This window comes from Haplochromis burtoni, unplaced genomic scaffold (genome assembly GCF_018398535.1).
Source record: "Haplochromis burtoni strain Fernald_Lab_line unplaced genomic scaffold, NCSU_Asbu1 Contig_488, whole genome shotgun sequence".
In the NCBI taxonomy this organism is placed as follows: Eukaryota; Metazoa; Chordata; class Actinopteri; order Cichliformes; family Cichlidae; genus Haplochromis; species Haplochromis burtoni.
Window position 1 is genome coordinate 341,226 of NW_024582849.1, and position 12,537 is coordinate 353,762.

General features: G+C 43.6%; 1 protein-coding gene across 3 annotated transcripts; it reads right to left on the bottom strand.

Moving 5' to 3' along the window:
- Positions 1-1,409: 1,409 nt before the first annotated feature.
- tcea2 (transcription elongation factor A (SII), 2) lies at positions 1,410-10,472 on the bottom strand. 3 transcript variants are annotated; one of them, XM_005950881.3, is made up of 10 exons: positions 10,234-10,468; positions 8,334-8,396; positions 7,982-8,087; positions 7,735-7,816; positions 7,484-7,635; positions 7,224-7,280; positions 6,844-6,998; positions 2,786-2,932; positions 2,643-2,714; positions 1,410-1,822 (listed from the first exon to the last, which is right to left on the bottom strand). In XM_005950881.3, exons 1-10 carry the CDS (start codon positions 10,300-10,302, stop codon positions 1,814-1,816), a joined length of 912 nt encoding a protein of 303 aa, XP_005950943.1. In that variant the 5' UTR covers positions 10,303-10,468; the 3' UTR covers positions 1,410-1,813. The 3 variants fall into 3 exon arrangements, with proteins under 3 accessions (XP_005950943.1, XP_042069786.1, XP_042069787.1); XM_042213852.1 differs by having other exon boundaries at positions 1,410-2,714; positions 10,234-10,472; XM_042213853.1 differs by having other exon boundaries at positions 1,410-2,714; positions 7,484-7,632; positions 10,234-10,471.
- Between the last annotated feature and the right edge of the window lie 2,065 nt (positions 10,473-12,537).

Here is a 12,537-nt window from a genome sequence, read left to right on the forward strand (position 1 = left end):
GGTAAATTAATCTCATTTTCACTGACCGACAGTGAAGACGAACTGTGAAGGAGTGGAGAGACAATGCTGGTACCTCAACGCTGCACGAGGTCATCGTTCGTTCGTCTCGATGAGCTAAAAGTCACACTCAGCTAAACAACCATCAAGATTTTTTTTCCTACAGATGGCATGTAAACCAGCCGAATTCTTCTCAGTTCCTATTAATCAACATTTTTCAGATTGGAAGCCAGTCCAACCTACATAATGACTGAAAACACAACACATCATTTATTATAATCAAACCCAAGTGCCGATGACATCGTACCACCTCTGACTCAGTCTAACAAGTCTTTGGGGAAATTACAGTGAAAGAAATCATTATGTGATGAAAGTTTTCCCACAAAGAAAGAAATGGTTTCTGGTTCATTTCAAAGGAGACAAAATATTCTGCATTAACTCGAAGCTTCAACTCTCACCACAGACTTTTCATCGACCTGAGGACAGGAGACTGGTGAGGACGGTGCATAATACCTCATTCTGGATCTTCGTCTTTAGCTGGTCCTTTGTTCTCTTAGTGCTATGTTTAAGGTCTTCCTGGAAAACCCACCCACAACCAATCTTCAGCATTCAGGCTGAGGGGATGAGGTTCTGGTCCAAGATTTTAATGGTACATGGCCCTGTGCTTTGAAGACACAGGGCCTGTACACTCAGAAAAACGACTTCAAGCAAGTTTCCACTTCCATGCCCAACGGTGGGGATGCTGTTCTTTGGGTCATACGGCGGGTAGAGCTCAGTTCCATTTTGGTTTCATCATACCACAGCACTTGCTCACCCGGCTTTCCTGAATCATTTAGATGTTCACTGCAAACGTCAGATGGGCCTGCTTGAACATTTAAGTCCAATTTCTGAATACTCAAACTCAATGCCTCACCAAGTTCATGGTGGTCGTCTTTTACTTCATTCCAGCCTTGGGCAGGTCTACGGTGGGAACCGGAATTCTAGCTGGGTTGTAAAGGCTCAAATACTCATTTCAGCCAATAACATGACATCAGTTTTGTCTAATGTGTTTCTCTAGATTTTTGGTTGATATTCTGCGTCTCTCCATTCAAATGAAATTCTAAAAGAAAGACTGCTGATTTCTTTGTGAGTAAACTTCAAGGTTCACCAGGGGGCAGGGATGGTTTCCCTTTTTATTGATCGTGGCTCAAGAGTTGGGAGTTCGCCTTGTAATCGGAAGGTTGCCGGTTCGAGCCCCGGCTCGGACAGTCTCGGTCGTTGCGTCCTTGGGCGAGACACTTCACCTGTTGCCTACTGGTGGTGGTCAGAGGGCCCAGTGGCGCCAGTGTCCGGCAGCCTCGCCTCTGTCAGTGCCCCAGGGTGGCTGTAGCTACAATGTAGCTTGCCATCACCAGTGTGTGAATGTGTGTGTGGATGACTGGATATGTCAAGCGCTTTGGGGTCCTTAGGGACTATTAAAGCGCTATATAAATACAGGTCATTTACCATTTTTATTGATGATGGTGATTTCTGAAGCCAAAACAATAAAAACAGCGATTCGATGGTCTTCATCCAAGAGCAGATTTAATATGTTCAGCACATCATGGCAAAGAAAGACACACTATGAGCTGTGATTTGAATCTGGCTCAAGCGTCTTCAGAAAGGAAGTCTCAGTCATCAATACAAAACCAATTCAACCAATGGACAACATCAGCTGGCTTTTGTCTCTCCAAATACATTGCAGCATTTAGTTTGATACATAAAAAGAAATTACACCAAAAAAAAAAAATCAACTTCAATTTGCTTCTTGACAGAAGAATAAACGCCCGAGTTTTCTTCAACAGAACTGAAAGACAAATACAAAGAGACACCCCAATCAGACCCAATGCAGAGAAACCTGAAACAGTCAGAAACAGATCCGACTGTCACCTGGCCCTAAACAGACACTATGAATCTCAGCACCTCAGAAATCAGAGGCAGAAGCTCAGTGGAAAAAAATCAAAGTGCACACCTGCAGTGGAAAAACACACCACAGAGCTAACAAACAAATGCAGATCTGGTAACTCAAATCTTTTCGCTTTGAGCAGCTTGAGGCAGCTGCTGTTGCGATTTGGCATTTTATAAATGAAAATGAATTGAACTGAAGCTTTGCTCTTCTCATAAATCACCTGCTTCTCCATTTAGTTGCTTCACTTTGACCTGAGTCACACAGCTAAATCAGCTAAGTCGGGGTGAGAGGGTATGGTAAGATCAGAAGGTCAGGTAAAGAAGGTTAGCATGCAGATAGAGCTGAGAGGAAGAGGGGGAAGCTGTAATTCAGCCTCTGCTGCCACCATCTGGAGGCAGAAACTGCATACCTGAGCTCAAACATTCAAAGCAACAGACAGTGCACAAGACAAGTGAACAAAAGCTCCACAAAAGAGGAAGACTTCAGAGAGGATTCATGGATGTACTGAAGGAAGGAGGGTGGGTGTGACTGCTGTGTAGACCTCTAAGAAGGGTGATGAGAAAGAGGGTAGGTCGATTAGCTATTTATCAAATATTTGCAGAAGAGAAACTTTTATATGGCCCTAAATATTTCCAAGACTGTAAAAAAATCTGTAACACTGATCAGTGTCAACGCCAGTCCACGTGTCCTGTGTATTTCTCAGAGTCAGGGGCCTTACCTTCCATCGGTTGCCGCAGTCGTTACACAAAACAAAAGTGGTCATGGGCTCATCAGCGCTGCGGGTCTGCACCTGAACACGAGAATGAGGTGGTGAAAACTGGTCAGAGAACAGTGACCATCAGCCTGAAGATGTGCTCATACCTGTGTGTACGTGCAGCTCTTTCCATGACACTTGCTGCAGATAAACATGTCCGTCTCAGTTCCTCCGACCTTGGAAAGCTGATGCTGTCTGATCGACTCTTTTGTCAGAGCCTCTCTCATCTGCTTCAGCTCTGCACTCGCCATTTCCTGCGCGTGCACACACACACACACACACACACACACACACACACACACACTTGAACTGCTTCCTTCGACCCACTGACTCCACTCCTTTTTGTAGTTATCCAGTTTACATTCATACAAACCACCGCTGCACAAATGGGGATTCTTACCGTTTCACTCTATAAGCTCAGTGGGCTCTTGACCTCATCTCACTAACGTGAAACTAAAACAAATTACTTCCCATTTAGACTTTCAGAATAAAACAATATTAGGCCTATAAATATTTTGCCAGAGACAACTTTTTTCTAATTTAGGCTCTGTAAATCACCACAATCAATTTAAAATGAAACAACTGAGATGCAGGTGAAGTGCAGACTTTCAGTTTAATTCAATGGTTTGAACAAAAAGATTGCATAAATGTGAGGAACTAAAGCATTTTAATGCAATCAAACACAAAACAGAAAAGTAATCGGACAAATTACATATAATAAAGTGTTCATTTCTTATACTTGGTTGAAGACCCTCTGCCTGAAGTCTTGGACATCACCAGATGCTGCTTTTTAACGCTCTGCAGACCTTTACTGCAGCAACTTTCACTTCCTGCTTGTGGGCCTTTCTGTCTGACTCCAACCAGTGAAACGCTCAGTTGGGCTAAGATCAGCTGACTGACTTGGCCCTTGAAGAATCTCCCAATAAACTCCTGGCTGTGTGTTTCGGGTCATCTGTATTATGAAACACACCGACTGACTGCACGTAGACAGTCTGTCTCTGAACACCTCAGGAGTTCGTTCTGCTGCTTCGGTCACATCATCATAAACACTCATATCTAGGGATGGGTATTGATAAGATTTTCACGATTCCAATTCCATTTTCGATTCTGTTTAACGATTCGATTCTTTATCGATTCTTTTTAAAAAAGGAGAACACTAAGGTCGATTAGCTTAGAACTTTGTTTTATATCTTCTCTTTGAACAAGATAGAAATTTAGGAGTAACATGGCCTTACAAACCCAACAGTGAGATCTTAAGAGATCCAGCCTACGGCTCTTCAATGGGGTGTCACAGGGTCCCCAGGAAAAAAAATTGTAAATGTAAAATAATAAAATAAATATTCTTCTGTAGCAATAACAAAGTATAACATAAATTATTCTGTAGCAATTACACAAGAATATCCAGTAATGTCCCTGCCTACAATTAAACACATTCACTTACTGAAAATCATCTGCTGTGGCAAACGGGTGCAAGCCTTTGACCACAAACTGAGTCACTGCTCGGTGACATTCGTCTATCCTGGCCTGAAAGGAGACGCTACCGGCAGACTGCAGCGAGAACTGCCAGCATCTGAGCCAGACTCTGTCTCATCATGGTCACCTAAATGCACAGTAATGGCAGGTTTGTAATAAGGCAGATCGCGCTAACATAATATGCACTGTTAGTTGATTATTTACCTGCCGCATTAACGGGAGAGGACGTGCAAACGTTACCGCTGCTGCTGGGTTGAGATTCACGAGTCCGGAGCGGAATTAAAAACACGACATTCATTTAAGGTCATCGCGTGTTTTGTGAGCAAATGCTTTTGCATATTCGTAGTGTTTCCTCCCTTAAATGAAATATCTACTTTGCAAGTATTGCAAGTTGCCCTGTTGTCATCCGTTCTCGTAAAGTATAACCAAACTTTTGAGCGTTTGAGCGCCGTGTTTCCTGCCAGGTAAATGACGCTCCGCAACGTGGTGACGTCATTCGGGGCGACTGGAATCGATAAGGGAATCGTTTGCAAAAATGGCAAACGATTCCAAGGAATTGAAACAGTGGGAACCGGTTCTCAACAAGAACCGGGTTTCGATACCCATCCCTACTCGTGTCCCAGTGCCACTGGCAGCCATGCACGTCCAAACCATCACACTACCTCCACCGTGTGTTACAGATGATGCTGTATGCTTTGGATCACGAGCTGTTCCACGCCTTCTCCATACTTTTCTCTTGATCTTGGCCTCATCTGTCCAAAGAATGTTTTCCCAGAGCTGTGCCGGCGTTTTTAGATGTTTGTAGCCGATCGAGCCTTTCTATTCTCGGGGCTTATGAATGGTTGCACCCTGCAGTGAACCCTCTGTGCTTTCTGTCATACAGTCTGCTCTTTATGCTGCACTTGGGTATCGACACGCCTTCCTCCTGGAGAGTGTTGTTCCCTTGGCTGACGTTGTGAAGAGGTTTCTCTGCACCGTGATTCTGCGAGCATCCACCACCGTTGTCTTCCATGGACGTCCAGGTCTTTTTGCCTTGCTGAGTTCACCAGTGCTCGCTTTCTTTCTCAGGGTGATTTTGTCACTCCTAATATTGCAGCAATTTCTCAGACGGTTTGTCTTTGTTTGCTTCAGAGCTGCTTTGACTGCATGATGTCTGTTCACAGCAAAATCTTCCAAATGCAAGAACCAAACATCAAATAAAATCTTTAATCTTCTTCACTGATGATGACATGACGAAGGAATTGCCCACACCAGGGGTCAGTAACCTTTAACACCCAAAGAGCCATTTGGACCCAGTTTCCACGCAAAAGAAAACACTGGGAGCCGCAAATACTTTTTGACATCTAAAATGAAGATAACACTGCATATATTGGTTTTTTTTTTTACCTTTATGCTTCAACTAAGGTGTGTTGCTTATGAATCCATGAAGTGGTATGGAGAAAATTACATTTAATTATGTAATTAACACATTTTGAACTTTTAAAGAAATATAACAAAAGGAAACACCCAGCTGAACTAAAGTGATCCAGCAAACAAAAACTGTGAGCCGCCACCCTCATATCACCTTTGGGCTTTTGGAGCCTTGACCTGACTTTGGAAAAAAGCACTATGCTGCTAAAAAATATGAAAAATAAATATTTGCAAAATTCTGCCTACATATGCATTTTACCAGGTTAATGGGTGTGGCGGGGCGTGGTCTGCAGTGCCGCTGCAGAGGAGGCAGACGCACCTGGGAATCACCCGCAAATCACGCCTCGCCGCCTTAACGTCTGTGCTATCCGTGCTGCTGTGTTGGTATGTGTTGGGCTGTGAGCTTTAACACCGACTGTATGCGTACAGCAACCGTGTGTGAAAAGTGGTCAATAAAGAGATGCTGAAAAGCGTGTTCATGCAAACATCGTCGGATCTGCCGTGATATGTTTACAACGGGACTTCTGCTCCTGAACCTCTGCACACAGCGTCTGCAAATCGGGGCTTTCATCTTTACGCAGGACTGTAAGCTGTCGTCTGTGAGGCGTGAGCGGTGTTTGTTTTTAACATAGTTCACAGTGGAGAACAGCTGCCGACATAATGTGGATCCGAAGATCCATAACTGGCCTACCTGGGGTTGAAAGTCTCGATGCACGGCGTTTCTGCGGGTACACCGGCTTCCGCGAGTGTGACGCTTATTTTGAGTGATGAAAAATAATAAAATATAATTTTATTTCTTATATTTCAATATCACAATAACCTTCCAATTTAGAACTACAAGTTAAAAAAAAGAACTAAATACAAATAAAACACACTTCAGCTAAATACTTCTAATTTATTTTCCCAAACCACCCAGAGCCGCAGTACAAGGACTAAAGAGCTGCAGGTTGCCGACCCCTGGCCCACACCATCCATCGGCCTTTCAGACGATTGTCCGATTACTTTTGGTCCCTTTAAATAGAGGGTGGCACATGTTAAAGAGCTGAAACTCTTAAATCCTTCATCCAGTTTCAATGTGGATACCCTCGAATGAAAGCTGAGAGTCTGCACATTATGTCCTTTATACAACTAAAAAACAGGTTAAAAAAAACAAAAAAACCTTGTGTCAGTGTCCAAATATATATGAATGTAACTGTAGAAGTAATAAAGGGTTATACAGTTACACTGCACTGTATCGTGAAACTCGCCCCTGACCCCTATTTAAAGAGGAAGACGCACTGACCTCAGCAGTCATACAGGCGATGCGATGTGGCGAGATGTTTCCACACAGTACGTTGCGGCGCAGTTCTGGGTTCTTCTGGTCTTTCAGGTTGGAGATTCGACTTCGTAGACGGGTTTTATATTTCATGTCTGTCGACTTAAACTCCTGGAAGATCTGTGCACACGGCGAGCCGTCAAGGATCAAGAGTGTGTGCGAAATGTGTTGGAACTGGAAAAACGTGCAGAACATTTATTGTAGTGCTGCTGGTGTTCATTAATACTGAAGCTTTTATGTAATCATGAATGAAATCTGCTCCAGTAAAGTGAGATCCTTCCTGTGAGGATGCTCCCGCCGACACTGTTCAGTGGTCAGGTTTCAGCAATAGCAACACGAAAGGATATGTTCTTCGATTTGAGCCGCCAGGTGCTCGCAGTCCACTCTGATGGCCTTGTGGTCATCTAAAACACAAACATTGGTTAGCTTCATGCTTGTAAACAGCACCATAAACACCTGACTATCAACTCTGACAGATTCCAGGTCTTTGTGTAAACAGGAGATTACTGAAACACAGATTCCTCATTTAGACAGTGATACGATCAGATTAATCTGATCAAGGCAGGGTTCAGAGTCTGAAAAGATCCAGACTTCATTATCTTCTCACCGTCCGTCTGCAGCGCCGCTACCAGCAGCTCTCGACTCTTGCTTCTCACGCAGCCCATGGTTACGGGGGCAGGGGGGAAGGAGGTGACCTGAGAAAGGGTGGTGGTAGTTGGGGAAGTGGGGGTGGACGGGGCCCCCTCAGAAGATTTACTGCTGAGGAGGAGGAGAGAGGAAGAGTTCTTATTTGACTGAAACTTTCTCCTGATCGCAAACATGTAAACAAGCTGACGCCGCCGCCAGTATGCAACAGACCCTTTTTCACTGCTGCCATAATCCTTGGAGGTGGATGAAGACCTCACCGGAGAGCCGTCCTTTTTCTTCTCCTCTGAACCCTCTGTCAGATAAAAACTAACAAATGACTGCAGCCATAATTCTACTTCCTGTTTGTACACTCGGGATTACGGTTTCTAACACTTGATGATGCAACTTAAATCATGCGAACTGACAACAGTCACCTGGAGACACATTATGTGTCACGTTTCGGTTTTTCTTTACCCACCCAGCAGTTTCTTCCAGGACTTGATGAGAGTTTTGGCTAAAGTCTGAACTTCTTCGTCTGAACTTTGTTTTCTCACAGCGTTCACCGACATACCCACTCTGGTAGACTACACACACACACACACACACACACACGTTTCTGCAGCGCTTTAAATGAAAACATTCACAGCAATGATAAATGGATTTGGTCTAGTGTATTCATAAACCTCGTGGACTTTAATGTCACCGGTGTGTTACTGCACACTGAAAGTCATAAACACCGAGTCCTGTGTTACCTTCAGTTCAGTTAAATCAGACACGCAAGTGAATTTCAGGCTTTTTCGTATCACCATATTGTTTGTGGAGTTGCTCACCTGCAGTGTCTCCAGAGACATGTTGATGTTCTTCAGTTCTCTCAGCAGGTCCAGAGCACTGTCCTATAAACAGAACCACCATTTTATTGTACCTAGTCATTTACTAAATAAACGTGTTGTGAAAAACTGTAAGAAGGTTTCTGTCTGAATGTTAAAAAACTTAAAGTTTTTCAGTAAAGCTTCACATTTGAATCTCGAGTCCTCACTAAGACCAAAGAAAGTGGACCACATCAGTCCAGCTCCGAGGTCTTTACACTGGCTGCCTGTCCGTCAGAGGATAGACTTTAAAGTCCTGATGCTGGTCTATAAAGCTCTGAATGGTTTAGGACCAAAATACATCAGTGACCTCCTGACCCAGTATGAACCTTCCAGATCCCTCAGGTCATCTGGATCCGGTCTTTTATCAGTTCCCAGAGTCAGAACCAGACACGGAGAAGCTGCATTCAGCTTTTATGGGGTGGCTGTAGCTCAGGTGGCAGAGCAGGTCAGCCACTAATCAGAAGGTCGGTGGTTCGATCCCAGGCTGCATGCCAAATATCCTTGGGCAAGATACTAACCCATCGTTTGCCTTCTGGTGGTGGTAGAGGGCCGGGTGGCGCCAGTGTCCGGCAGCCTCGCCTCTGTCAGTGCGCCCCAGGGGCGCTGTGGCTACAATGTAGCTTGCCATCGCCAGTGTGTGAATGGTGGAATGACTGATGTAGTGTAAAGCGCTTTGGGGTCCTAGGGACTAGAAAGCGCTATACAAACAGCAGGAGAGCTCATTTAGCTTTTATGCTCCTTATATCTGGAACAAACTCCCAGAAAGCCTCAGATCAGCTGAAACACTCAGTTTATTTAAATCCAGGTTGAAGACTCACCTGTTCTCAGCTGCATTTGAATAAAGCACCAAATCCACACTTTTAAGCTTAAATTTCAAAACTTACATTTTAACTACTGATTTTATCTATTGTTCTGATTTTATCTGTTTTGATTTTATATACTGTTTTGTTTGTTTGTTAATTAGTTTGTTTGCTTGTTTTAATCAATTTTAAATCATGCTTTTTATTTGTTTTTGTTTCTAATGTCTCTGTGAAGCACTTTGAATCACCTTGTTGTTGAATTGTGCTATACAAATAAACTCGCCTTGCCTTTGTGCAATACTATTTTTCTTTGGTCAGCACACCTTTACATTCAGGTGGAATAAAAACACAGCTAATATTTCTTTTATCTTTTACCTCTTTGATAACAAACAAAGTTTCACCAAGAACTCGAGGAGCTGCATGACAAGACGACAGACAAACAGAAGAAAGTTCAGTACAGTCAAAGAGCGCAAGTTAAGCAAAAGAGAGTAACAGCAGAAAGCAGGACAAGACTGCTCAAAGAAGTCCTGCCATTAATTAATGCTTCGATCTTAAATATGATCAACCTATCTCTAATAATCAGCTATGTACCACAGGCCTTCAAGCTGGCTGTAGTTAAACCTTTACTCAAAAAGCATCTCTAGACCCAGCAGTCTTAGCTAATTATAGGCCAATCTCCAACCTTCCTTTATATCAAACATCCTTGAAAGAGTAGTTGTCAAACAGCTAACAGATCATCTGCAGAGGAATGGCTTATTTGAAGAGTTTCAGTCAGGTTTCAGAGCTCATCACAGCACAGAAACAGTATCAAGCCTACAGCCTCTCCGTCAGTCCAGCCTCAGAGGTCTGTCTGCATCATGCTGCAGACGTTGGTCACATTTGGAGTTCAGGAAACTACAGTTTGAATATTTTGTGCCATGTAATGACATCACTAATCACCTGACTGCAGGTGATGAGCTCTGAGCTGATTCCAGGTGTGTCCGTTTGAAATCTGAACTGTGTCATGATTTCAAAGTGTTACCTTCCTCGCTCACCATCACCTGTCGGCTGCTTTCACTCACCGTGCTCTTCTTCTGCACCATTTTATCCAACTTTCTGGCGATGCGCTCCACTTCCTGATCCTTCACCATGTCTGCGGCTGCCTCTGCGTCACTGCCCTGCGGAGGAAAGCTCCATGGATGGAGCGCAAACTCTTCTCCGTCCTCTTCTTTCCTCTCACGGCCGGTCGTTGTGTGCGAGGCATTTTGGGAGATGGAGTCTTCTTGTCTCTCCAGGTTAAAGTTCTTCTTCTTTTTCTTACTTTTATTGGCGGTTGGCAAAAAACAAAACGGCGCATTACCGCCTCCAACTGGTGTGGAGTGTGAACTGGACCGTCGCTCAAAAAAACCCCAAACAAACAAATTCTCCCGAGCGATTTACCCTCTTTTACAAACTGGAATAAGGCCTGATAACTTTCACTTCATGGGTCCTTTTGCAGTAAATCAATAAGATCCAGTTTCATTTGCATATCACTGAGGTTTCCTTCATTTCTTGCCTTACCATACTCGTTATCTCTGTCTGACAGAGGCTAATACCCAGGTCCACTACCCCATGCTTTGTGGCTTCCTTTGCAGCTCTGTCTGCCATTTCATTTCATCCAACCACAATCCAAGAAACTTAAATTTACTCTCTCTTTCTAACTCCTGACCGTATAACTTAAGCTTGAATTCCTCTTCAACTCTTTTTCTCGTAAAATCATTGCCTTGGTCTTATAAACCGAAAATTTAAAACCCTGTTTATACGACCACTCTTCAACTTTTCCAGTTGCCCCCTGTAGTTTCTTTACAATAAACATTTTTATTGTAAAGAATAAAAATGTTTTCCCTCTCTTCCCTATCGCTCCATCAAAGTGAAACCCCCATCCCACCCTGTATGTCATTAAACACATGATTTATCATTAAAGGAAATAACAAAGGCCTCACTCTGCTCCCTTTGATGTGTACTGTTTTCTACGGGAAACCTCTCCGAGTGTATCTTCCCAATTCTCACTTGTATTTATCTTCCCCTTAATAAATCCTTTATCATCTGAACATCCACTGATACCCGGTTTCCTGACTTTGAGGCCTTTGAGGCCTTCTCTCCACATCGTGTCGAAGGCTTTTTCCATGTCAGCAAACACCTCAACTACACTCCCTTTGTTTATTTGTGCTTTCCTGACTTCATGTTCCAAAGACAATATGGATCCTCTTCTGAAAGCACTTTGATGTTTACAGGGAGTGCAGAATTATTAGGCAAGTTGTATTTCTGAGGAATAATTTTATTATTGAACAACAACCATGTTCTCAATGAACCCAAAAAACTCATTAATATCAAAGCTGAATGTTTTTGGAAGTAGTTTTTAGTTGGAAGAGAGATTGAGAAAGATGTGAGAGAGGAACAGAGAGAGAGAGAGAGAGGACAGAGAGAGAGAGAGAGAGAGAGAGAGAGAGAGAGAACAGAGAGAGAGAGAGGAGAGAGAGGAACAGAGAGAGGAACAGAGAGAGAGAGAGAGAGAGAGAGAGAGAGAGAGGAACAGAGAGAGAGAGAGAGAGAGAGAGAGAGAACAGAGAGAGAGAGAGAGAGAGGAAGAGATGAGAGAGAGAGAGAGAGAGAGAGAGAGAGAGAGGAGAGAGAAAGAACAGAGAGAGAGAGAGAGAGAGAGAGAACGAGAGAGAGCAGAGAGAGAGAGAGGAAGAGAGAGAGAGAGAGAGAGGAACAGAGAGAGAGAGAGAGAGAGAGAGAGAGCAGAGAGAGAGAGAGAGAGAGAGAGGAACAGAGAGAGGAACAGAGAAGGAACAAGAGCAGGTGAGACACACATGTTAGTCAAATGGTTGTTTACCAAAAGTATCACCGTATCACAGGTCCTCATGTATCTCGTACCTAGGCCCTGTGCTTCGTACGTCGCTTACTACATCCAAGATCAAATCATCGCGCTAACCGTGAGCTCGCTAATCCGGTTCTCCGAACACACCTGCTGTTGACGATCAGTACAGCTGGATGAAGTAATGTGAGATCACTGGGTGTCGTAAAAGGGGCTACGCATCGATAGTAGAAACATTGATCGGCAACCCTCTGATTGGTCGGCGAAAATGTCGAAGGAGCGCGCTCGGTATTTTTCGGCAGCAGAGCAAGAACTCTTGATGAGGGATTTCAGGAGTTTCAGAGTTTAATTAAAACGCAAGGGAACACTGCAAAGGCTGCAAAAGCAAGGAGAGAGGGCTGGCAGAAAGTTGCTGACAAATTAAACTCGTAAGTAATTTAATAATAATAATAATAATGGATTGGATTTATATAGCGCTTTTCAAGGCACCCAAAGCGCTTTACAATGCCACTATTCATTCACTCTC

Coding starts and splice junctions, on each gene's coding strand:
- tcea2 (XM_042213852.1), bottom strand. CDS start 10,302: ATGGTGAAGGATCAGGAAGTGGAGCGCATCGCCAGAAAGTTGGATAAA. Junction 6,999..7,223: donor GGCGGCTCAAATCGAAGAAC/ATATCCTTTCGT, acceptor CGCCGTGTGCAC/AGATCTTCCAGGAGTTTAAG. Junction 2,933..6,843: donor TCGCCTGTATGACTGCTGAG/GTCAGTGCGTCT, acceptor GTGCACGCGCAG/GAAATGGCGAGTGCAGAGCT.